Source organism: Danio rerio, chromosome 13, assembly GCF_049306965.1.
Source record: "Danio rerio strain Tuebingen ecotype United States chromosome 13, GRCz12tu, whole genome shotgun sequence".
Classification (NCBI taxonomy): domain Eukaryota; kingdom Metazoa; phylum Chordata; class Actinopteri; order Cypriniformes; family Danionidae; genus Danio; species Danio rerio.
The window spans coordinates 4927139-4950974 of record NC_133188.1 but is presented as its reverse complement, the minus strand read 5'-3'; the positions used below and the strand labels follow the sequence as shown (position 1 = coordinate 4950974).

The window sequence follows — 23836 nt, the reverse complement described above, 5'->3', positions numbered from 1 at the left end:
GTACAATGTTTTATACGATTTATTTATATAAATGTGAAATGTCTCTAAGTGTATGCTGCATGAAATTTCCCTACGGGGACAAGTAAAGTTAACTAACTTAATTTTGGGGATTTTAATAAAAATGGATAAGAGAGGTATTAACATTTTCCAATTCATGTAGATCAAAACATTTAAAACCAAAGTGACATCTGAGCCGATTTGAAGGAAGTCTTTCAATAAAAATGTACCTTAAATTGCATTCTTAGTAGCATTTTAGATCTCTGATACAATAAAGCTACATTAATGATACAATGAAGTGTCTAAAATAGCATGTTTAGCATGACGCACTTATTGTGCGCCATTTTCCGAGCCTCCACGTGACGATGAAATAACCTATCGCGCTCCTCCTCCACGTGAGTGCAACGAAGATGGCGGAGGACAGCACGGTGCCTAGCGATCTCTACCAACATGTGTACTCGTTTCTCGTGGAAAACAAGTTCGCCAAAGCCGCGAAGGAGTTTTTGAGGCAGGCTAAAGTGGTAAGAGTTGCTTCAGTTGTTTGTTTGGAGTGGTCACGCGCGTGGAGGTTGTTAACGCTTAGCTCGGTTTTTTTCTGCACACGCGTGGGAGCGAGTCGCAGTTAGTGCGGGACACGTGTTTACGAGCTGCTGTAGATTATGTGTTAAATAAGGTTTCATTTCTGCCGGTCGTTGTGTCATTTTACCCTGTTATAACACAGCTAAGCGTTTTTGTACATGCAACCTTTTTTTCTTTGTAAAAACTGAATTTGATTCACTGAAGATGGGCTTCGGGTTCTCAGCAGGTTCAGTCTTGTCTGGACTGCATATACTAGAGTAATAAAGTGATGTATTTGGGTAAAGTTGGTTTTTATATTCGCACATTCAGAATATCTCCTCAATGATATAATTTCAGAAAATAATACTTAACAAATTCTAAGTAGTCATTGGCTCCTAATATGATTTCCCATTGAAAGTACAGCATTTTCACAGTTAAGTAACTAGTGCTTTGGTTGTTTTTTTTAAACATTTTTTTATTGGAGAAAAACACTTGAAATTTAACATGAAAATACACTTGTTTTTTTTTTTAATATATTTTTTTACACTTCCCCCTTCCCACCCCCAAAGCATCCACGTTCAGTATAGCAGGTAGATGTATTGGTATAACGTTACATGGGCTAAGGTAAAGAAAAACATACTGTATTCCACAAATAAAAATACACATGTCAATCAATTAATCAATAGTGTGAGAGGTATTTGATTGTGCCATTGTATAGTTATGTTCCAAAAATTGTATAAACAGATCCCAAATTTTATGGTACTCCTTTAATTTGCCTTTTATACTGTAGGTTATTCTTTCCAGTGCAATGTAATGTGTCAAATCTTTTAGCCAGTGATCAATCGATGGACTTTCTGTGTTCTTCCAATAGAGTGCTATCAAACGCCTTGCAATAACAAGACACATATCAATCATTTTAGTTTTATAACCTGATAATGACAAACCTACAGGAAATAAACCCAAAGCGCATATATTGGTTTTAAAATAATTGATGAAATTAATGTTATTACATTTTGCCAGAAATTCTTAATCAACTCGCATTCCCAGATACAATGAAAGAATGTTCCTTTATGTTTTTAGCATTTGAAATGTATATCTGGGATGTTTGGGTTAAACTTGTTTAGTTGTTCAGGTGTGATATAAGTGCGCATTGCCCAGTTATATTGGATCATTTTAAATCTAGTATAATTGACAAGTTCTGGGCTTTAACACATTTGGCTCCATTCTAAATCTGTCAGGTCAAATTGTAAATCTGTACACCAAGAATCTTTCTTAGATTCTGATGTTTCTTTAGAGCCATTGACTAATTTGCTATAAAACAAGGAAATATAATTTGTCATAGGATTCTGATAAAACATTATTTTTTCGCTTGTGGTGTTTTAGTCATACTTGCATGCTATTTCAGACCAAATATTCAGAGTAGCATGGTAAACAATATAAAGACCGTGTCAAAAGTGTTCACTCTTCAAAAATAAACGAAAGTGCGAATATAAAGCCAACTTTACCTCAGCTGGAGAGTCATTGTTTTTCCATGGTTTGATCATGATTTATGAATTGTAATTGTTTAAACCAGGGATGTCCAAATTCGGTCCTGGAGGGTCGATGTCCTGCATAGTTTAGCTTCAACTTGCTTCAACACATCTGACTGGAAGTTTGTAGTAACTTATTTCTAGAAAAAGAGCTTGATTAGCTGGTTCAGGTCTGTTTAATTGGGGTTAGAACTAAAATATGTAGGACATTGTCCCTCCAGGACCGAGTTTGGACACCTCTGGTTCAATAAAATTGAACAACAGAGCTAATATGTAAAATAAGTGTAGTAAATTAATCAATGTGTTATGTCACCACAGAGAAGTCTGCTTCAAACTCTCTTACATTATTGATAATATTTGAGGTGAAGTTGGTTTTTATATCCGCACATTCATGCTTTCAAAAATCATATTAGCAGCCAACTACTATCAACACCGTTCACAGTCAGTTAAATGGTGCTAACGTTGATTTGAAGTCATACTTGCATGCTATTTTAGACCGAATAGTATGGTAAACAATGTGTCAAGTTATCGCTGTTAAAAATAAACGAATGTGTGATGTGTAAAATGTGTAAAACCAACTTAACCTCAGTTTAACACAATGTTTACATTTCATGTATTAAATGTTTAATATTTAAGTTCTTCAAATTTTTTTTTTTGATACACTCAATATAAATTGCAATCAACTTTTTGTTTTCATCAGAAACCTCAAGACCAAAATGAGGACAGTCTTATGGACATCTTCAATTTCTGGGTCAAGTATGTATATGTTGTGTCTTCATTATTACTATGATCTCTGTACCTCGATCTAGCCCAGGGATTCTCAACCGGTGGGCCTCAGGGATCCTGCAGGTGGGCCACGAAACGTAACTCAATATTATACTAGAATTTCAGGATTTTACTATTAATATGCTATATTAAATGACTGAAGTAATGCACTTTCTCCTGTTCGCTTATTGACTATTTCAAACTTGGTGCAAAAAAAGCCTCATGATTGTGTCTGCAACTAGTACACGCAAGTCTGTTCATTCACAATGCGTGAAGTGAAAGTCTCTCTTTGCGCATTTTTGTGTTAACTATTTAATATATCTGCAGTTGTCCAAAAGAATGTTCGTTCAGTGTTTTATAATAGATGCGCGCCCATACAGGAGGATCTAGCAAAGCTCAATGGTGTTTCTGCCATAGACTGTAAAATAAACTTGCATATGAGCTTCAGACGGGCTCTGGTGGAGCTGTTCACTGTTCCTGTCAGCGATCTCTCAATAATGTCCAGCTCCAAACTCAATCGCCATCAGATCGACATGCTTCAACAGATTAAGAGTGGTTTACTGTATTTTACTTTTGTTTGTATATTTTTGATATATTTAATAGTAGATATTCAGTCAGTCCAGTTTAAAGCAGAAGCTGGTCGTTTGCAATCTTACCGTTGAGCTGTGGTTCTCTCACATATGTTAAAGGGCCATGAAACCCCCTCGTTTCAGCAGGGTGTTTTCACACCTCTACTTTGGAAAAAGCCAGAAAAGTGGGCGTGTCCAGCTCTGTTTAGGGGGGAGTGTCGGAGGAAAAAAAGAGGCACGGTGTGGGAGTGTCTATTTGGGCGCGCGACTGTGTTTACATGGGCATCTGTAGTCGAATTATTTGCCAAATTATTAAATGGTGGACTTTAACTGTATTTCATTCAGAGAATTCATTCATGTCCCTCGCGACAAACGAAATATTTGATTCGAGGAACTGCTCTAAGCGTGTATTTTTATGCAATGTTTGATACCGCACGGCGAATGAGAGAAAAAAAACTCAGCATTTCCCGGAAACTTAGATGCACACGGCAGGTAGTGTCAGAAAGCCGCGTGTGTTACTCCGGTCACTAAATGTGGTGAAAATCCTACACGAGGTTAAAGTTTGGTTGTGGTGCTAACATGTTTACACTCGGTGCAATAGTTAACTTAGTTCAATACGAACAAACTGAATAAACAAAGAGCACTGGTCGCTCACTTACCAAATCCGTAGAGACAGGACAATCAACAGCAACTAGAGCAGCGTCTTTATTAAGAGAAGACTACAAGCGAATCCGGATCTCAGCGTTTGCAGATGAGAAAAGCTCACATGTAAAAAATAATCCTCCTTAGACACGTAAGTTATTGTTGTCGAGCGTCGCGTACACTGTTAATCCACACATTAGTCCAGCTGCGCTCTCACAGAGAGGAAATAAAAACAAAACTTAACTGTAGCAAACTATAAAAGCAACACTTCTCGCTTGTTTTGTAATTCAGTAATGAATATTAATAAAGTTGCACACCAAGCCTGAACCAAGCCTTACTCATGCATTAAAGGGTCACGAAACACCAAAACACATTTTTTGAGCAGTTGACAGTCGTATATGTGTCCCACACTGCTAAAAACACTATTAGGACACCTATATTTCACTAAAAAGTGTAAATTGGTTGTTTTTGCGTTATTTCAAGCAAATTCGTACTTCCTGTTTGAAACGAATTTTTGAAGCTGCGTCACGATCATGACATAATAGCGTGTATTCCAGCGTGCAGACTGGACGTCTGTGCCAGAGTGAGTCTTATTACGTCTTACAGCCTGCTGCATTAATGCATGAGTAAAGCTTGGTTCAAACCAATCAGCGCGCTCTATTGTGCAACTTCATTAATATTCATTAGTGTCACCGTCTTTACACCACAGAGACGCCACGTTGTGTTGGCAAAACAAGCGTGAAGTGTTGCTTTTATAGTTTGCTGCCGTTAAGTTTCGTTTTCATTTTCTCTCTGTGAGAGCTCAGAGTCACGTGTGGATTAACAGTGTACGCGACGCTCGACAACAATAACTTACGTGTCTAAGGGGGATTATTGTTTACCTGAGAGCTGTTCTCATCTGCAAACGCTGAGATCCGGATTCCGGATGTAGTCTTCTCTTCATAAAGACGCGGCTCTAGTTGCTGGTGATTGTCTTGTCTCTACAGATTTGGTAAGTGAGCGATCAGTACTCTTTGTATATTCAGTTTGTTCGTATCGAATTAAGTTAACTATTGCACTGAGTGCAAACATGTTAGCACCGCATTTTGTGACCGGAATAACACACGCGGCTTTCTGACACTACCTGCCGTCTGCATCTAAGTTTCCGGGAAATGCTGAGTTTTTTTTCTCTCATTCGCCGTGCGGTATCAAACATTGCATGAAAAATACACGCTTAGAGCAGATCCTCGAATCAAATATCTCGTTTGTCGCGAGGGGCATGAATGATTTCCCTGAATGAAAGAGCCAAACTGCAGTTAAAGTCCAACATTTAATAATTTGGCAAATAATTCCACTACAGATGTCCATGTAGGTTAAACACCATCTCTTTCTCCTGTGTGTGTATTTTGACTGAAACTCGCGCGTGCCCAAATAGACACTCCCACACCCTCCCACTTTAGTTCCTCCGACACTCCCCCCTAAACAGAGCTGGACACCCCCACTTTTCTGACTTTTTCTAAAGTGGAGGTGTGAAAACACCCTGCTGAAACGAGGGGGTTTCATGGCCCTTTAATGCAACACACTGTAAGACGTAATAAGACACACTCTGGCACAGACGTCCAGTCTGCACGCTGGAATACACACTATTATGTCATGACCGTGACGCAGTTTCAAAAATTCGTTTCAAACCGGAAGTACGAATTTGCTTGAAATAACGCAAAAACAACCAATTTACACTTTTTAGTGAAATATAGGTGTCCTAATAGTGTTTTTAGCAGTGTGGGACACATATACGACTGTCAACAGCTCAAAACATGTGTTTTTGGTGTTTCGTGACCCTTTAATAAATACAGGTTTAAATGAGCATTTCTTACAAACATCTTAGAGAAAATATCAGACAGGTGAGCTTCAAAAAATGATAGGAGTAAGAAGTGGGCCCTGAAGTGAAAAAGGTTGAGAACCCCTGGTCTAGCCCACATGGTGGTTTTGCTGTCATTTTCACTGTTGAGTTGTAACTGCAACAATTTGTTTTCCTAAGGTCCCCAGAAACTAAAAAGCGTAAAGCGGTCACCAGTGGGCCTGCAGCCGTCAATGGCCCATCAGCCAAGAAAGCAAAGAAAGATGCGGACAGTTCAAGTAGTGAAGACTCGAGCAGTGAAGAAGAGCAAGCAGCACCTGCAAAGAAAGCTGTACAAGGTACATAGGTGTCACTTGTTATTACAGGATTAATTATAGGAGTCTAAAAGTCTTCAATTAAAAAATCAAGTCTTAAATTTTCTGAAATATTTGACTTTAATCATTTTAAACGGGTTTAAATTTTCCTATGTCCAAATAAAGCTATCCAATCGGGCCAACAACCAAGCAACACAACCGTTTAAATGATCTTCAGTTAGTCCAAAAACTATTTACAGAAGTAACCAGGCCATTAGGAACAAATCCTTTAGTGTTTAGCTCTGTAGAAGTTCTGAAATTTATTTCTTAATTATTTTTAAAGGGCTTAAATTGAAGACCTGCACAAACCCTGTCTTACCATCAACTATAACAGCAATTTTCAAAAGATTTTTCTGACTCCCAAACTATTGGACTGTATTGTATGTGTTCATATTGAATATTGAGGCCCCATTTACACTAATGCGTTTTAGTTTTAAAATGGCGTTTTAGATCCGCATCCACACTAGCGTTTCACCTAGCGTTTCTGAACATACACTACATACAGTACGCCCACACTACGCCACTAAAAACGTATATCACGTGAGCATTCGCGCACTCTGGGTATGCGTGTTCTAGTATAAACAGGAAGCATGTGTCTCGCTCGGCATTTGGTTATTGTTAGTCAACAAACGCCGTTTGAACAATAAACGCAACAGCAAAGAAAGCAAGAGAGGTATTTTTGTAGACAGACGACAAGGTCAGACAATAGTGCAAACAACACTCCCATTTCTGTGTTCGTGTTGTAGTTTACAGTGAAGGCTGGTCTGCTGTCTTCCGGTAGCGTTAAAGCCATGTGTTATAGTCATGTGATAGGTGCTTGACGAATAAGGGAAGGATACGCAATGACACAAAGCCCCAATCAGGTAGCGAATCTCAGCAGCCCCGCCTCCGTTTTCAGATGTCTCCATTTTCCTTCATCCACACTGAGACGGAGCAGCAGCATTTCAGAATGAAAACGGCCTCTTCAGCATTTCCAAAACGCTCCGTTGTCTGTGCTCGAGAACTCTGGCTTAGTGTGGATGTCGTAACCGTAGCAAAACTTATGCATTTTAAAACGAAAACGCATGAGTGTAAACGGGGCCTAAGTGTTGCATGTTTTAACAGTGAAAGCTCCTCCTCCAAAGAAGCCAGCAGCTGTAGCCGCTAAAGAGAGCAGCTCTGAAGACTCCAGTGACTCGGAGGATGAAGCTCCAGCTAAAACAACAGCAAAGGTTAGGAAAACAATGCTGTTTATGTGAGCATGTGTTGGGGCTGCACAATACATTGTTTCAGCATCCATATCGTAATGTGTGCATCCCCACAGTTAAGGTTATTGGACACTGATTCTGAAACTTTTGTCCATAATTTTCGCACGTTAAAAAATAAATTCGACCTCATGTTGTGTGAATCGTATTGACACACTGCCTTTGAAACTTTTGTCCATACTGCCCATAGACATTATAATAGAAAGCATGGTCTGCTTTTGGTCCGTTGCTTCGACACGTCAGCATGGCCCCCACCTATTGTAATGTTTATGGTACTGCCAGTATGGAACAGTATGTGTGACGGCAGCTTTACACCTTAATTAGCTGTTCAGGTGTGTTTGATTAGGGTTGGAGCTAAAATCTGCAGGACACCGGTCCTCCAGGAACAAGTTTGGTGATCCCTGCTATACAGTGTTTTTTTAATGTTTTCATATTTGATTCAGTTTCTGTAGCCGATTACAGTTATACTCTTCAGAATACCATAAAGCACCGTCTAATTATTTTGTGTCTATGCTTTAGGCTGTTCATTTATTTTTGTAATTTGTATACTATCCTCTTAAGGCCCAAGGTGTTTTTTACATGCATTTTTCTTCTCTTTGCTATTTGGGCTTATTAAAACTTAATTAAAATAAAAATAGAAGTATCGTCTTTTGATATGATGAACTTTTAGAGAAAAATGATGTCCATATATGTGAACACGTGGTCCGAATTTACATAAAACACTTTTTCCTGACTGGTTTGTAATGTATGTTTAACATTGATTATATTTTTTGAACATGTTTTGACTATCAGAGAGTAAAACCAACATTTTTCCCCATTTTGGATCGTTAAAAATAGTGTTTGGGACATTTTATATGCTGCATTTAACAGTTGCAGGATGACACTGTATGTCTGTAACAAAATATAAAACATCCAAAGTATTTTAAATAGCCACTTAAGAGCTAAAATGTGCTTAAATAAGCCGTTGGAGGTAATACTTTATGCTTTTATAATCTACAATTATTAAATATTTCCAGATAGAGCTAGTCAAAGCATCTGGTGACATTAAATTCATGCATAGCGCAGAAAAACAAAACATTGGAATGTCATATGTCATGTTAATATCGTGCAGCCCTAGCATGTTTTGTAATTCTCTGCATGAACGTCTATTCCTGAATTTTGGTTTGTTAATCTTACATTGTTGTGCAGAAGCCTGCTGCTGTGAAAGCTGCTGTTCAGCCTACAGCGGCAGCCAGGAAGAAGGACACCAGCTCCAGCAGTGAGGAGTCCGACTCTGAAGAGGAGCCCAGCAAAACTCCAGCAAAAGGTGAGCTGATGGCTGTGTTCTCAATCACAGTGCCTGTTTATTACTTCAGGTGTCATTTTTAATTCAGTTACATGTTGATCTGTGTTTCTCAGTGGTTAAGCCTGTGACAGGAACGCCTAAAACAGTGTCCACTCCGGTGTCTGCAGCTCAGAAGAAGCAGGACAGCAGCAGTGAGGACAGCTCCAGTGATTCTGAGGATGAGCCTCCAGCGAAGGTACTTTGAATATACGGCTCCAGCGTAATCGCGTATCTGAATTAGGGCTGCATGGTGTTGGGAAATTAAGTAATATGCAATGTTGTTGTTGAGTGTTGTGATTAGCTGTTTCTTGCGATATAACTAACTTTAAATAATGAAGTTTCATTATCAAAAAAAAATTTATGTAATGATCATACTAAAATAAACAGGTAATACATATTTTTCTGAGCTAATTGAAGCTAAAGAAAAACAAGTTTAGACTTTAAAACACAAACTACACCTGTAATGCCAAATCAACTTCTAGAAGCTGTTTGGACAGAACTGTGTGTAGGTTTAGTGTGTCCACTGTCTTAAGTCTGATTTATACTTCTGCGTCAAACGCCGGCGTATGCTACGGTGCTGACGCATAGCCCTTTGTCGTGGCCGTCGGCATCGCTGACGTGCACCTCTCAAAAAATGTAACTACACGTCGCAGCGACGCTTAGCGCAAGCTCTGTGATTGGTCGGCTTGGTAGCGCTGACGAGTCTGGCCAGGACCGAGAGCCGTGTGAATGGTGCGAGCCTGATGGAGCGATTGTTTACAAGTGTGGAGTCCCGTGAAGGAGCTCTGGATGGAAAGTTTTGTTCTGTGTTTACCTCAGTTAAAGTTGTTGCACGTCCGCCGGTTGCTGCCTCAAAATGAGCGAGTTTGAGCCACTTGTACATCCCGGAAGTGTTCAGGAAAAGCAAAAAAGCAGAGAAGAAACTCGACAGAGGAACATTTATACCTCACTGCCAACTAGCGTTTTGTAAGTGTTAATGCAGACCGACAGAGACAGCGCGCAGAAGTATAAATGCACAAACACGCGCGTTGCATGCGCCGTGGGTTACGCCGGTCGCTTGACGCAGAAGTATATATCAGGCTTTACTAGAGAGACCGAAACACAACAATTCTCTCTAGCCGCTGACAATATGCAAGATTCTGAAATCACTTTAAATGCGTGCGGCTGTGCACACTTTTTCCATGCTCACATTTGCATGTCACGATCACATGCGCTCTGTACATTCTACATACATCTGCAGGACGCACATTTGTTATTATTATCTGCAAGTCACCTGTCCTTATATCTTCATTCAGTGCTACAGCCTAGCACCTTAGATTTAATACCTGAAAGTGTCATGGGGTTAGATGATATTACAAATGTATAAAAAATATATTTTATAATTAATTAAAGCTTAAAAAAAAACAGGGACTATGCCAAAGGAAAAGGCATTGTTCCTTCATTTTTGTCCTCGCTGATCGCATGCCTGGTCTCTCTTTTAAAATTACCTGATGTTAAAATAGGATGCAATTGAGTGTTTGATATTCGTACTCTTCTCACAGAGCGCAGTGAAAGCAGCGGTCCCAGTAAAGACTCCTCCACCAGCCAAACCTGCGGCCCCTGCAGAGTCCAGTAGTGATGATTCATCCTCAGATGAGGAAGATGCTCCTCCTCCTAAGAAACCCAAGACTGGTATTGCCTTACTTTCTCATTTCACTAACTGCTGTACTGTAGAGGGTGGGCCGGATTAACATAAGAGCTAGGTGGGGCTAGAAGAAGGGGGGCCCTCGATTGGCTGAAGAATTAATTAGTGGAAAACACCTCTCCTCATTGTGAAGTGTTTTTTTTCGGTTCTCTGCTGTTCAAAAACAGTGACGCTGAGGCTAAACTGGGGCTCAGAGTGGCTGTAGCCCAATCAGAATATTGAATAGCCCTGTTTTAGTCAGCCATAAGGATGATGAGATGTCCCAATTTTCCCAAGACAGTCAAACTACTGCGAGAACCGTCCAAAGGAAGGCTAACGAAGCGTCGTAGAACAAAAAACTAAATTCAAACAGTCTTCATCATTGAAACACTTGCACATGTAGTAACAGAAGCTGGGATAGGCAGAATCAAACTTAATGGACACATAACCAGGGCTTAATTTCTCCTGGAGAAACAAGTTACTGAGCTATACAAATACACTTGAATATTAAGGGTGTCACGACTTCGATTTTTAATCGAAATCGATCGAAATTTATGCTACACTTCGATTATCGAATCAAAAAATACAATCGTCGATACTGCCACGTTCCCATGTCACTTTAGCTTGGCTTGCCAAGCGGGAAAAAAACAGGCTTGTTGAAGTGCAGACGCAGGAGACCCGTCGACAGAGCTTAAACCCTCTCCTCTTTCAATGAAGTCGCCAGTATGGAAGCATTTTGCATTTCCAGTTAGTTATGTTGACAGCGTTCGTGTTGTCGACAAAAAAAACTGCTATTCACGAGTCCCACAGAAAAAGTGATTGACAGGTGGTAATTATGTGTGTAACTTACCTTTATTCATTTACTGCATGATTTGTTTATGGGTAAAACAAAGACCATGCAGGTCAGGTAGTTTAAACGGTAGGCTACAAATAATTAATTTGTTATTAATTAATTATTCATAATCGAAAATCGAACCGAATCGTGACTTTAGAATCGAAAATGTAATCGAATCGAGGATTTGGAGGATCGTGACACCCTTATTGAATATAGCCAATACTGCTGATATGACAATAAATCATAAGTATTTCTGAGCAAGCAGAATTAAAAATTCATATTAAAAATAACATTTGGATGCACCTTATGAGAGTTAGAAGTGAAATTCTGAAACAGAAACATGAAATTAAACCGATAATCTCTGTTTACAGGGCAATTCAGCGCCGTTCCTCCTCCTGGAACACTGACGGCTCAAGCTCCAGTCAAAACCCCTGGTAAGAGTTGTCAGGGTCTTGTATAATGCATCTACATATGATGAGCAGCAGCATGACACACACAGCTATAGAGTTCAGCTATTGTGCACTCTTGAATCAACAATGAATTATTTTTGTTAAACACAAGATATTTCAAGAAACATTAAAAACCAGCAGCCATTGGCATCCATAATTATACAATTAATGTCTTCTGGTTTGCATAATTTATATTGTGTGATAAGTGAGAATGAGAAACTCCAAACAGGTTTGAGAAAAGTGAAGGAATAAATGCTAGTTTAATTTTTGGTGTGTGAACGATCCCTTTAAGTACCCATTATTTGCATGGGGAAGTACAAAAAGCTTGATTTTAATGGGTCAGATAAGGAAGACATCCAAAATATGTACTCTTGGTGTGCCTCCTGTTTCTGGAGGCACACCCAACAGTACATATTTTGGTTGTCTCCCTTTTCTGACCCTTTCATTTCAGGTTTTAGAGTCTCTTCTAATCTTCTCATCCATCCATCCATCTGCTTGTCTGTCTGTCTGTCCTCTAGAAAATGTAATGTGTTATGCTTGATTCCTACTTTCTCTTTCAGCAGCTTCAGTTAAGACTGTGACTCCCAAAGCGGCTGCTAAGAAGGACTCATCCAGTTCTGACAGTTCTGGTACTGCCTAATTTGCAGATTACTACCATTATCATCACAAAGCATTTTGAGTGTGTGTTGATGAGCTGCTTTCTTTTTCCTCAGATTCAAGCTCAGAAGATGAAGCAAAGAAGCCAGCGGTCAAAGCTGCACCGGCTAAAGCAGCCCCAGCTAAGAAGGCACCCACAAAAGTTGCTCCGGCTCAGAAAAAAGACTCCTCGAGCTCCGATTCTTCAAGCTCAGAGGATGAAGCGGCGAAGCCAGCTGTCAAAGTCACACCAGCAAAAGCTGCGTCTGCTAAATCTACACCCGCGAAAGTCGCTCAGGCTAAAGCTGCGCCGGCTAAAGTCACTCCAGCGGCGGAGGAATCTTCATCTTCTAGCTCTGAAGAATCTGAGGAAGAGCCCAAGAAACCTGCAGCTAAAGTCGCCCCGGTTAAAGCTGCAGCTAAACGTGCACCAGCTAAGAAAACGCCAGCTAAAGTCACGCCGGCTGCAAAAGAGTCTTCACCGTCAAGCTCAGATTCTGAGGAAGACGAGCCCCCCACCCCGGCTAAGGCCACTCCTGCTAAGGCTGCTCCTGCTAAAGCTACCCCAGCTAAAGCCACCCCTGCTAAAGCTGCTCCTGCTAAGAAAGATGATTCCTCAAGTTCAGGTCGGTTGTCATCATTATATCCATGAATTGTTTGTATTGTAATTGTCATTTTGTCAGCTTAATGTTGTGGTTTGCCTGTATAATTGGCTAATAATCTATGGGACATGAAAGGGGATGTGTTGAAAGTTCACTATGCTCCTGTCCATTTAATTGAAAACGTCCTTGTAACTTCTGTTTTGACTTGTGAGGTATTCATATGCCTTTTATCTGGCACATTAGAGGACTGAGGTTAATACTGGTAGATATGCACTGATCAGTTTGCTAATTTAATCCCAGTTTCTTTGTAAATCCTGTCTTTTGTACATCTGATCATATGTTAATACTGTGGCATGATAATGAGCGCCTGTCAATCAATGTCGGTGGGCGGGGATAACCAAACTGCTTATGACAAGATTGAAAAAAGGTGCAAAACAATGCATACAGATGTGAATCAAAACATTTCGTAAGCTTACTGTCTTTGGACTTGAGAAATGAGAAAATATAGAAAACGTTAGTTACAAACAGTGAAAATTTGGTAATGTTGTTGCAGTTTTTGAAAAATGTTTTTTTTTTTTTTTTTTTACTTTATTTGGATTAAATGTAAAATGTTCTGTTTTTTTTATGAAATTTTTATATTTCTTAGATTAATTATCAGCAAATATGGGCATTTTCAGGTCACACCAAAATTTCTGAAATCAGAATCATCCAAGAAAATTGCAATTGGTGCATCTCTAATTACTAGCAATGTCTTGTCACATGACTTCTTTCATGTGCTTTCACAGCTAGACGTTTGTTTGGGAATCTGTCTCATTTGCCCATTTAGTGTTTTTTTTTTTTTTTTTTGTTTGGCTTATGTGAATCCCGCAATCACGCTCAGATCCGCACTAAATCAATTGGTTTGAGATCGCCTGAATGAGGTGGTCTCGACTCTAACTCTGGGCAAAAAAGATGGATCGTAGTGAGAAAGCAAAACGATTCAACGAACTAACCAGACTATATCACAGTGTATTATGGATATGTAATAGCAATAGATATGGCTATATGAAGAGAGAACTATGAGTAGGGCAAGATGTCATTCCTACTGGTAAATGTGCGTTTCATGTCGAATACGACAGTGAAAGCATGCTGAAATATTGTCGAGTGCCGTTTATTCGCTAGGAAAACTGACAGAAAATACTATCTGATCATTTTTCATGTATCAATCTTATAATCTTTTGTATTAGGCATATTGTTTCGTTCATTTCTGCACTGATACCTTGACAGAAAGATCAACTTTGATCTGCTTCATGATCTGACTGCAGTCTCGCTTCATCTGTTATTTCTCTCTATAATTTAATTCAATTCAGCTTTATTTGTATAGCGCTTTTACAATGTAGAGTGTGTCAAAGCAGCCATAAATCGTCATAGTTCAGTTTTTTTAAGCCTATAATGCAGGATTCTAGCCAACGTTTTTTTTTAATAGATTGATTGATTCAATAGATGGACTTTTTCAAAGCTTGACAACTGAAATGAGGCTCTCTATGAGAAAGTCTGACCACTCTGACACCCACAGACGACATTAAAAATAAATCAAAGTTAAAGTGCACCTATGTCTCATTTCTCATCATCAATATAAATTAAAATAACGACGTATGACAGCAGAGTGAAACCTGTGGGAATCTGAAAAATAAACCTGGCCAATGTGAGGAGAGTTAACTCGAACATTATTTAACTATTTTAAATAACTATTTAACTATTATTTAACATTATAACAATTTGAATCCCTGTTTCTGAACAAAACAATCGATCTACAGGTGTGAAAGCACCCCAAGTCTTCATGTTTAAACTTTTTACCAATGACATTACATTCATCATTTAACTTCATTGTTAATGCTAACAAAAGACCAACATTAAGTGCAATGACAAGTCGGAGTTGATCACTACAGTGTTTTTATTTTTGGTTAATTAAAAAAAAAGCTGCGTTAAAACTCTTTGGCAGAAATAGCAAACATGTTAACACATTACTTGGGGGAAAGATTGACATGAACATCCTTTCAACTATTGTTTTTTTGTATGCCAAAGTCTGTTATACAGGTTTGATTTGATGTAAAAGTGAGATGATAGATGTTTAATAAAGTGCTGTTGAAGGAAAATTGTAGAATCTCACCAATGTTGTATCTCCTACAGACTCAGAAAGCTCTGAAGACGAGGCACCAGCTAAACCAGCAGCCACGTCCAAACCAGTGAGTACTCCTAAACCAGGAACCAAGCCTGCCGAGTCTAGCTCAGCCTCGGACAGCTCCTCAGATGAAGATGAGGGACCTCAAAAGAAACCCGTCACCACACCGGTATCTAAACCTGCCCCGGCCAAACCTCCTGCAGCAAAAACCACCAACAAACCAGCGGAAAGCAGCAGCTCCAGCTCAGACAGCTCCTCAGATGAGGAACCGAAAAAGAAACCTGCCACCACACCAGTATCTAAACCCACCCCAGCCAAACCTACACCCACAGTCAAAACGACAAACAAACAAGCTGAAAGCAGCTCGGACAGCTCTTCAGATGAAGAAGATGAACCTCAAAAGAAAGCCGCCACTACACCGGCATCTAAACCTGTGGCTACCTCGGCCAAAACCACCCCTGCAGCTAAACCAGCGGAGAGTAGCTCTGATTCAGACAGCTCATCAGATGAGGAAGCACAGAAGAAGACCACCACCACACCGGTCCCATCCAAACCTGCTACGCCTGCTAAACCTGCAGCTAAAGCAGCAGAGAGCAGTTCTGACAGCTCAGACTCTGAGGACGAGACTCCAGCTGCTAAAACCGCTAAACCTGCAGCCGCTACTGCTACTAAGAGCCCTGCTGCTGCCTCCAAACCACCCGTTTCAGCTAGTAAGCCTGCAGCCGAGTCCAGCAGCAGCGATTCGGACGGTTCCAGTGAAGACGAAAAGCAAGCAAAGACTACAGTGACACCCAAAGCTGCGCCTAAGCCAGCCGTGACTCCAGTCAACGCAAAGAAAGCGGAGAGCAGTAGTTCAGAATCATCTGACAGCTCAGACTCTGAGACTGAAGCTAAGAAGACTCCCGCCAAGCCGGTTGTGGCCAATGGGAAGCCTGTGACAAAAACCCCGACTTCTGCAGCGAAGACTCCGGCTAAAAAGACAGCAGAGTCTTCGTCCTCGAGCGACAGCAGTTCTGATGAAGAGGAGCCGTCTAAAACACCTGCTACGAAAACACCACCTGCCACGAAAACGCCACCCGCCACGAAAACACCACCCGCTACGAAAACACCACCCGCTACTAAAAAACAAGCTGCCGAGGCTAAAGCAGAGAGCAGCTCTTCTGAGGAATCATCTGAGGAAGAGGAAACACCGGCCGCCACAAATGGTATTAGCATAGCTACATTATGCTACACTACAATATAGTCTGTTACGCTACACTACATTAGTCCAGGTGTGTTCAAACTTTTAGGACACATGCCCCCCCAACTTGAACCGCCAACTTATCCAGCATATGTTTACGCAGCGGATGCTCTTCCACACTCATTCACACACATACACTATTGAGAATTTAGCCTATCCTATTCACCTATAGCACATGTCTTTGGACTTGCGGGGGAAACCGGAGCACCCGGAGGAAACCCACGCGAACAAAGGGAGAACTTGCAAACTCCACACAGAAACGCCAACTGGCCCAGCCAAGAGTCAAACCAGCGACCTTCTTGCTGGGAGGTGAACTGCGCCACCGTGCAGCCCATATGTAGTCATATGGTTATAAATTAATTTTGTTTACTAGATGCTGTAAAACTAAAGAAAGAACAGCAAGACTGAGGACGATTTAATATTAGTACTAACTCGAGCAGGTGAAACCATCACAGTTTAACTACACAATTCTGACACTTGTATTTCTGATATTTCTATCAATTCTTTAGACTTAAAGGCCATTTCAAAGCACTCATGTTTTTCTTTTTGTTCTCTTCTGTTATTGCAGGTACACAGAGCGCAAAAAAAGCGACCCCCAAAAACAAAAAGATCGCCACATCCACACCTCAGACATTTCCCAGAACTAAACAGAAGGTAAGCAGTGCTTTCTGATTCTACAGTGCATATTCAAACACACCCGAGGCTCAGATGTGAAGTCTGGAGGTGGTGGATTCACATGACAAACAATATGCCACATAAATATCACTCAGACCACTCAAAATCAAGCATTTGTTGATCTGGTATGTCTTGTTTTAAAATAACGCAAGTTATAGGTGTGGTTCCCAACTACTTTGGCCACAGGATCTAATATTCACACACATTTTATCGATTTCTGCATTTCTCCCATTGAAAATGAACTAGGCCCTTGCAACTTTCCACATTCCTACTGAAACAGCCTTAAAGAGGATGCGTTTTGAATTGCATCTGACAGCTTCTGCACAAAAACCCACTCAAAACACTCATGCAACCCACTTTTGATTTGCTACCCACCAGTTGAGAAAAACTGCTTTGCCACCTTTTAAAAATTAAGGTTAATAGTTTAGTTTAACCAAAAGCATAATCATTTTGGATATTTTTTTTTTTAAATACAAATGAAGAGATTTACAATGAAGTTGGAGAACTTTTTTTTTTTTTCATTGAAAATCAAATTGATAAATCTAATAAATATAAATGATGCTGAAATTAGATTGAAATTAAATCAATGACAAATTTATGTACATGTAAGGCTAAAGTGTATCATCATTTCACATATTTTTGGCAATTGGAAACTCAACACAACCCAGCAAGCATTTTTAGTTTAAAGATGTCTAATAGATGTCTATTAGACATCAAAGATGTCTAAAAAATGTCTGATAGATGTCTGAAAGATGTCTAAAAGATGTTTGAAAGATGTCTGATAGATGTCTGATAGATGTCTTGATAGATGTCTTGATAGATGTCTTGATAGATGTCTTGATAGATGTCTGATAGATGTCTGATAGATGTCTTGATAGATGTCTGATAGATGTCTGAAAGATGTCTTGATAGATGTCTGATAGATGTCTGAAAGATGTCTTGATAGATGTCTGAAAGATGTCTTGATAGAAGTCTGATAGATGTCTGACAGATGTCTGATAAATGTCTGACAGATGTCTGATAGATGTCTGATAGATGTCTGATAGATGTCTGAAAGATGTCTTCATAGATGTCTGAGAGATGTCTGAAAGATGTCTGAGAGATGTCTGATTGATGTCTGACAGATGTCTGACAGATGTCTGACAGATGTCTAAATAAAGACGTCTTCATTAAATTTGGGCAGTCTGTGAATATCTAATAGATGTATAAGAATAGGCCAAAAATACACTAGTCATCAAATACACAGGATCAAATAACTTCACGTGAAGTCTGTTTAAACGGTCTAGTTGGTGATCAGTCTAATTTTGGGTTATTCTTAGACATATATTTTCACTGACAGCCCAAATTTAGCAGAGACATCAATGCTAGACATATTAAATGTCTATTAAACAGCAAATGGCTTGGCGGGAAGCACATCAACACCACCCGCACTGTTTGCTTATGCACTCAAACGCACGTTCTGTTTGTTTCTCTGTTGTGTGGCTTGTAAAGGACAGCAATGCTCCTTTCCGTAGAATAAGAGAGGAGGACGTTGAGGTGGACCCCCGTCTCAAAGACAACTCATTTGACGCAAAGGTAAGATGATGGTGATTTATTTTAGTTTTGCACATTTTTATGGACACTTAAGAGCATTACACATACATGCACTTTCAACTAGGCATGGGCTGGTGTAAGATTCTAATGGTATGATAACCTTGGATAAAAACATCATGGTTTCACAGTATTATGATTACTGTTTTAAAATATATTCTTTTTAATTGTCTGGGTAAAAAACGCAAACTTTTATCCCCTTTGAACACAAACTATTTTATTTTGAGAAACATTTAAAGTATTTTGGAGCATGTCAGGCTAAAGAATTCAAAATGCTTCTGCTGTTTTTCCTAGTTTCAAAAACACACAAAAACACACATTTGTTTACAATTTAAAACAGCATCATTAGAGATATTTTCTGCTGGAGAAATTGTTGTCTTAAAAAAACAAAACAAAAAAAAAGTAAAAAAAAATAATTAATCTTACACATACATTAGCAATGCTAAAGCCGCCTTTCCACGGCACACGACATTTGGACACGACTGTCGGAATTCGCCCCCTTGTGGCAGTCGCACATAATTTTCCGTTCTGACTTGCACCATGGTAGAGAAGCTGTTCTGGCAGTGTCCGAAATAAAGGAGTGCAAAAGGAAGAGACTTTATTTTCTATGCGTTCACCATGGTTGAATGAATGAGTGAATACTAGAAACTCATAGACCACTAAAAATATTGGAGGGAATGTGGAGACAACAAAAATATATATTTTTATTACTTTATAACTTGCATTTATAAACAAATGTTGTTGTTTTTTAATATAGACTTTTTCTGACTCAAAAAATAACCAAATAAACTAGTATTTCTCTTTTCGCGTGCACGGACCTGCTTGGACAACACTGGAATACATCATCTGGTCGGCCGGTCACATACGGTGTAGTTGCAGGAGTTCAAATATTTAAACGGATGCGCAGCGCAATTCGGATCCGATTTTTCCGCATACGGAGATGATTGGAACCCGAACTACTCTCCATTATAAATGAATGACTTCCGGTCTGTTGTTTGTCATGTGCAGTGGAAAGGAGGCTTAAAGCAGAACATTTCTGGCAGTTTTAAAACCTTCACTTTTCCAAACCACAGTATACCTTGCAAACCTACTTTGAACACCCACTGGACATGTATAGTGTAGTTCTAGTGCACTCCATACAGGTGAGTGTGCTTGACAAGCCACCTGCAAGATGCACTACTTTCTCTTTTATGCACTAGACACCAGTTTGAAACACTTCCATGTTTCTGTTTGTACAGATAGCTCCTTTATACATATATTTTTACAACTTTTTTCTACAAAAACATTCTTTGGCCGTGTAAACACGAAGAAAAAAACCACATGCTTTCGGATATTCAGAGATTGGTTTCAGGCCTCCTTCACATGTGGAAATAAATCAGATATAAATATGTGACAATGTGACTATCATGTAAACGGGCAGATCAGATTTACTGAGGCTTTCCGTTTTGTACGTCATTAACCTTGCGACAATGCAAGGAAGAGCGTGTGGGGAGACGCTGACTCGGTAAACGACAACAACAACAACAGAGGAAACATGGAGGAAAGTGGTCAGTCGCCACAATTTGCTCCCACCAGAACCGAGATCTCTCTCGCACCCACAAATTCCTCTGTAAGGTGGAGGACACCATATATAAACCATAGGTGCAAGCTGTGATGATGGTCCTTTCCCCTCCTCTTACCCCTCAAAATCATTTTAAAGTTGGGCAACTTTGCATATTTTGCAGAGCTAAAAACAAGATAATAGCTGCGTCTCAATTGGTACGCTATGCACCTACACACTCAACAGCATAGGATATGACTGTAGTGTCATCCCAAATTTAGCACTAATGTTTTTTTACTAAGCGGAATTTAAAACTGTTTTTGATGACGTTTGACGGTCGCCAAATCAGTGAAATAAACGACCAAACTATCAAATAATACCTGCCATAAGTCTAACCGCATTCACCACCGGGAGGCGCTATAATCACTCTCGTAGGAGAACTTTACTTTCACCATCCAAAATAAATAAAGTTATCCAACATGTGTGCTCCGCTACGTAAGCAAAGCTGCGGTTGTTGAGTGCGTGAAGTGTCCATCATTCCACACTTCATTTTCCCGGCTGAATGAGTGCATCATCCTGGTAATTAAAGTGCACTTATTATTGTTAGAGTTTTCAGTGTGAACGCACTACTTACACTATTTATACTACAAAATGGCGTAGAATAGTGCATAAGTATGCGATTTGGGATGCAGCCAATTTCTTCCATTTTGGCTAGTGTGGCGCAGATGCTGGAACCTGCCTTTAGGCATGCGCGACGTCGTAAATTGTATGGCCAGTGTAAGCAGATGAATCGGATCTGGGTCACAATTAAAAACACGTGTAAACGGACAGGCAAGAAAATCTGATGTAGGCAATAAATCAGAATTGGGCATCCAAAAATAAAATGTAAATAAAAAATTATTAGTAGGAACACATTAAATAAGGTTTGTTGTTTTGTCTGCAATGAAATACAAGTCAAAGTAAATTTGGAAATCACCACTTCTTTTTTTTTTTTCTTTCTTTACTTGCATTTTCCACACAGTTTCAACCTTTTCTGATTTGGGGTTGCAGTTTCAATTGTTGATTTGACTTCTTGTTTTTTTCCAGATGGGAGCCAACGGAGACTGGGGCCAGAAAGCCAACAATGTACTTAAATTTACCAAGGGCAAATCTTTCCGACACGAAAAGACCAAAAAGAAGCGCGGCAGTTACAGAGGCGGCGCCATCTCCACCACAGTTAACTCCATAAAGTTCGACAGCGACTGAGATCATGAACTCGATGGACTTCAGAACTTTCCCAGTCTGTCTTTTTGTACTATTCTGACCGATCTACTCTCACTTCCCTGCACTGCTCTGGGAACAGTACTGTTGGACTGAAGTGCGTCATCCTGAAGTTACATGTATTTGTCTTTCATGCAGTTAGCTGTAGTGACCACACGGTGGCGCCACTTCACTGAATTTTTTCCAATAGAAAGCCTCTGATTAGCTTCTGTGAGGGTTTTGGCTTCACTGTTAATGTTTTTTGAAGTTGGCTTTGTATACGGTTGTTCTAACAGGTAATTATATGCTTAAAATGACGGAGTAATTTTCTTTTGTTTTTTAATTATGCATCTTAAATGTCATTGTTATGGTTAAGTTAACATTTATTAGCCTATCCACATATCTTGAGCCTAGTGATTTGACTCATTTAAAGAAGCCATGCAGTTAATGACTCCGCCCACTTCTGTTTGACAGGCACACTGGAGGACGCTCGAGTCATCCTCATTCGCTTTTAGTTTGGATGTTTTATGGTTTCACTTCTGTGTTAGGCAGAGTTTTGTCATTTGCTCTCCTTTATCAGTCTTGTACCTTTAATTAAAACTTGGACTGAATCTCCACTTTTCCTCATTTCCAAATGTTCTTACCTAGTTGCATATTAGAATCAAGTTTTATAAAGTTGATTTGAACGCTTCAGTATTCACATTTTTATGGGTCTATAATTAGCGCAAATTGTTAACTACAGGTTTCTGTTTGCTAATATATTGAAAACTTTTAGGTTTTGTCACATTGTGCTCAATAAAATAAAAGCCGTGTGTGCAGATCTACATCTAATGCTTAATTAGGCACTTTTAATGATCACATTTCACTTTATAAACATTCACGTCTCAATGAATTTTGTTTATTCAGTTTATGGTGGCTCAGTGCTTAGCACTGTTGCCTCACTGCAAGAAGGTTCCCAAAGCAATGTATAGATTTGGGCAAGACTGTGATTCATGGCCCAGTTCCTGTCATGAACCCAGTCAATGGCCTAAATTCAATCACTTTCTAAGGGTGCTTTCACACCAGTGAATCGATTCAGTGAATCGATTCCGAAACAGAGATTACAAATGTTACATTGTTGCTCTTGGAGCGGTTCGCTTTCACACTGCAAAGTTTCTAATCGGACCAAAAGAGCTAAAACAAGTCACGTGCGAGTAAACTCTCCTCACATTGGTCAGAGTGTCAGGGTTTATTTTGCAGAGTCCCGCTCAGCTTTCAGGAGAGGTGGTGGTTTGGTGGTGATTGACAGGGTGCGTGCGACGTGTCTGAGGAGAGATGCGGTGGGGAGGGGTGAGAAGGGTGCGCGACGATGCCTATTTGAGTACTGGGAGGGAGACAAGATTACCGGGAGATCATCACTCGTTTGCGGGTATCCGGAGACTCGCGAAACTTCCCGCCATACTCATAATTCTCTCTTCATATAGCCGTAAGCCTTATACATATCCATAAAACACTGTGATATAACCGCACTCGGATCACTTTCTCACTACAATCGAACTGCTTCAGGGTTCGTTTTAATCGAACCGAGACCACCTCATTCAAGCGATCTCGGAGCGATTACTTTGGCGCAGAACAGAGCGCGATTGCCCTGTTCACATATGCCAAACGAACCGCGCTAACTGCGCAAACGAGATGCGTTCCGAAACAAAAGTGTAGGTGTGAAAGCACCCTAAGACCCCATTACTTAGCATCTGTAAAATACAGCACTCAGAAAGTAAACATTAGTCATACGTAGGCCCACACGGAATCTGCGCGCGCAGAATTCTTCAGATTTTTAGCCCATTATTAATTCTATTAACTTGAGTAAATGTGTAAATCTGAATTTATTCAGTAATTTATTTCTTTTTATTTAATATATTAAGGTTTTAGTTATGATACTCCGCTGGATACTCCCAAAATAATTCCGCAGAAATCCGCAGATTTTTATCAAAATTCTCAGCAGAAATAGCAAAAAATATCCGCAGATTCCGTCTGGCCCTGGTCATGCGTAACTCAGATGAGTGCTGTTTCAGTTCTATGGTGACAAAGTGGGGACAACTCATTACATTCCATGGCTATAATGAGAGGATTTGCAAGCGAGCGGAACTGCACCGAACAGAAGCTTAAGCACAAGTAAATGAGATCGAGCAGATGTTTGTGATGGTGGGAGAGTTTTGATAGATTGCAGTTTGAAGGAGAAAATATTCTGTAACGGCCAAGACTGATGAAATCAGACTTTGGTATATTTTAAAGACAATATAAAGGCATGTAAACAATGGCTTTTACATCATTTTTTTTTTGCACACAATAGTGTTCATTTGTGCCAAATGTCAATGTTAATTCTGCTACAGACTTTTTGAAATAAGTTAA

At 39.8% G+C, this 23836-nt stretch overlaps 1 protein-coding gene and 1 long non-coding RNA gene across 10 annotated transcripts; one reads left to right on the top strand and one right to left on the bottom strand.

Annotated features, from left to right (window-relative positions):
- The first annotated feature begins 388 nt into the window (after positions 1-388).
- nolc1 (nucleolar and coiled-body phosphoprotein 1) lies at positions 389-22279 on the top strand. 9 transcript variants are annotated; one of them, XM_073919633.1, is made up of 15 exons: positions 393-518; positions 2785-2840; positions 6078-6235; positions 7355-7461; positions 8683-8800; positions 8893-9014; positions 10360-10489; positions 11688-11750; positions 12326-12394; positions 12479-13027; positions 15173-16204; positions 16241-16369; positions 16973-17058; positions 18571-18654; positions 21296-22059. In XM_073919633.1, exons 1-15 carry the CDS (start codon positions 408-410, stop codon positions 21452-21454), a joined length of 2973 nt encoding a protein of 990 aa, XP_073775734.1. In that variant the 5' UTR covers positions 393-407; the 3' UTR covers positions 21455-22059.
- Positions 19282-22274, bottom strand: LOC141377115 (uncharacterized). The gene is made up of 2 exons (XR_012389122.1): positions 20577-22274; positions 19282-19427 (listed from the first exon to the last, which is right to left on the bottom strand). It is a non-coding gene; the product is annotated as an uncharacterized lncRNA (long non-coding RNA).
- Positions 22280-23836: the final 1557 nt, after the last annotated feature.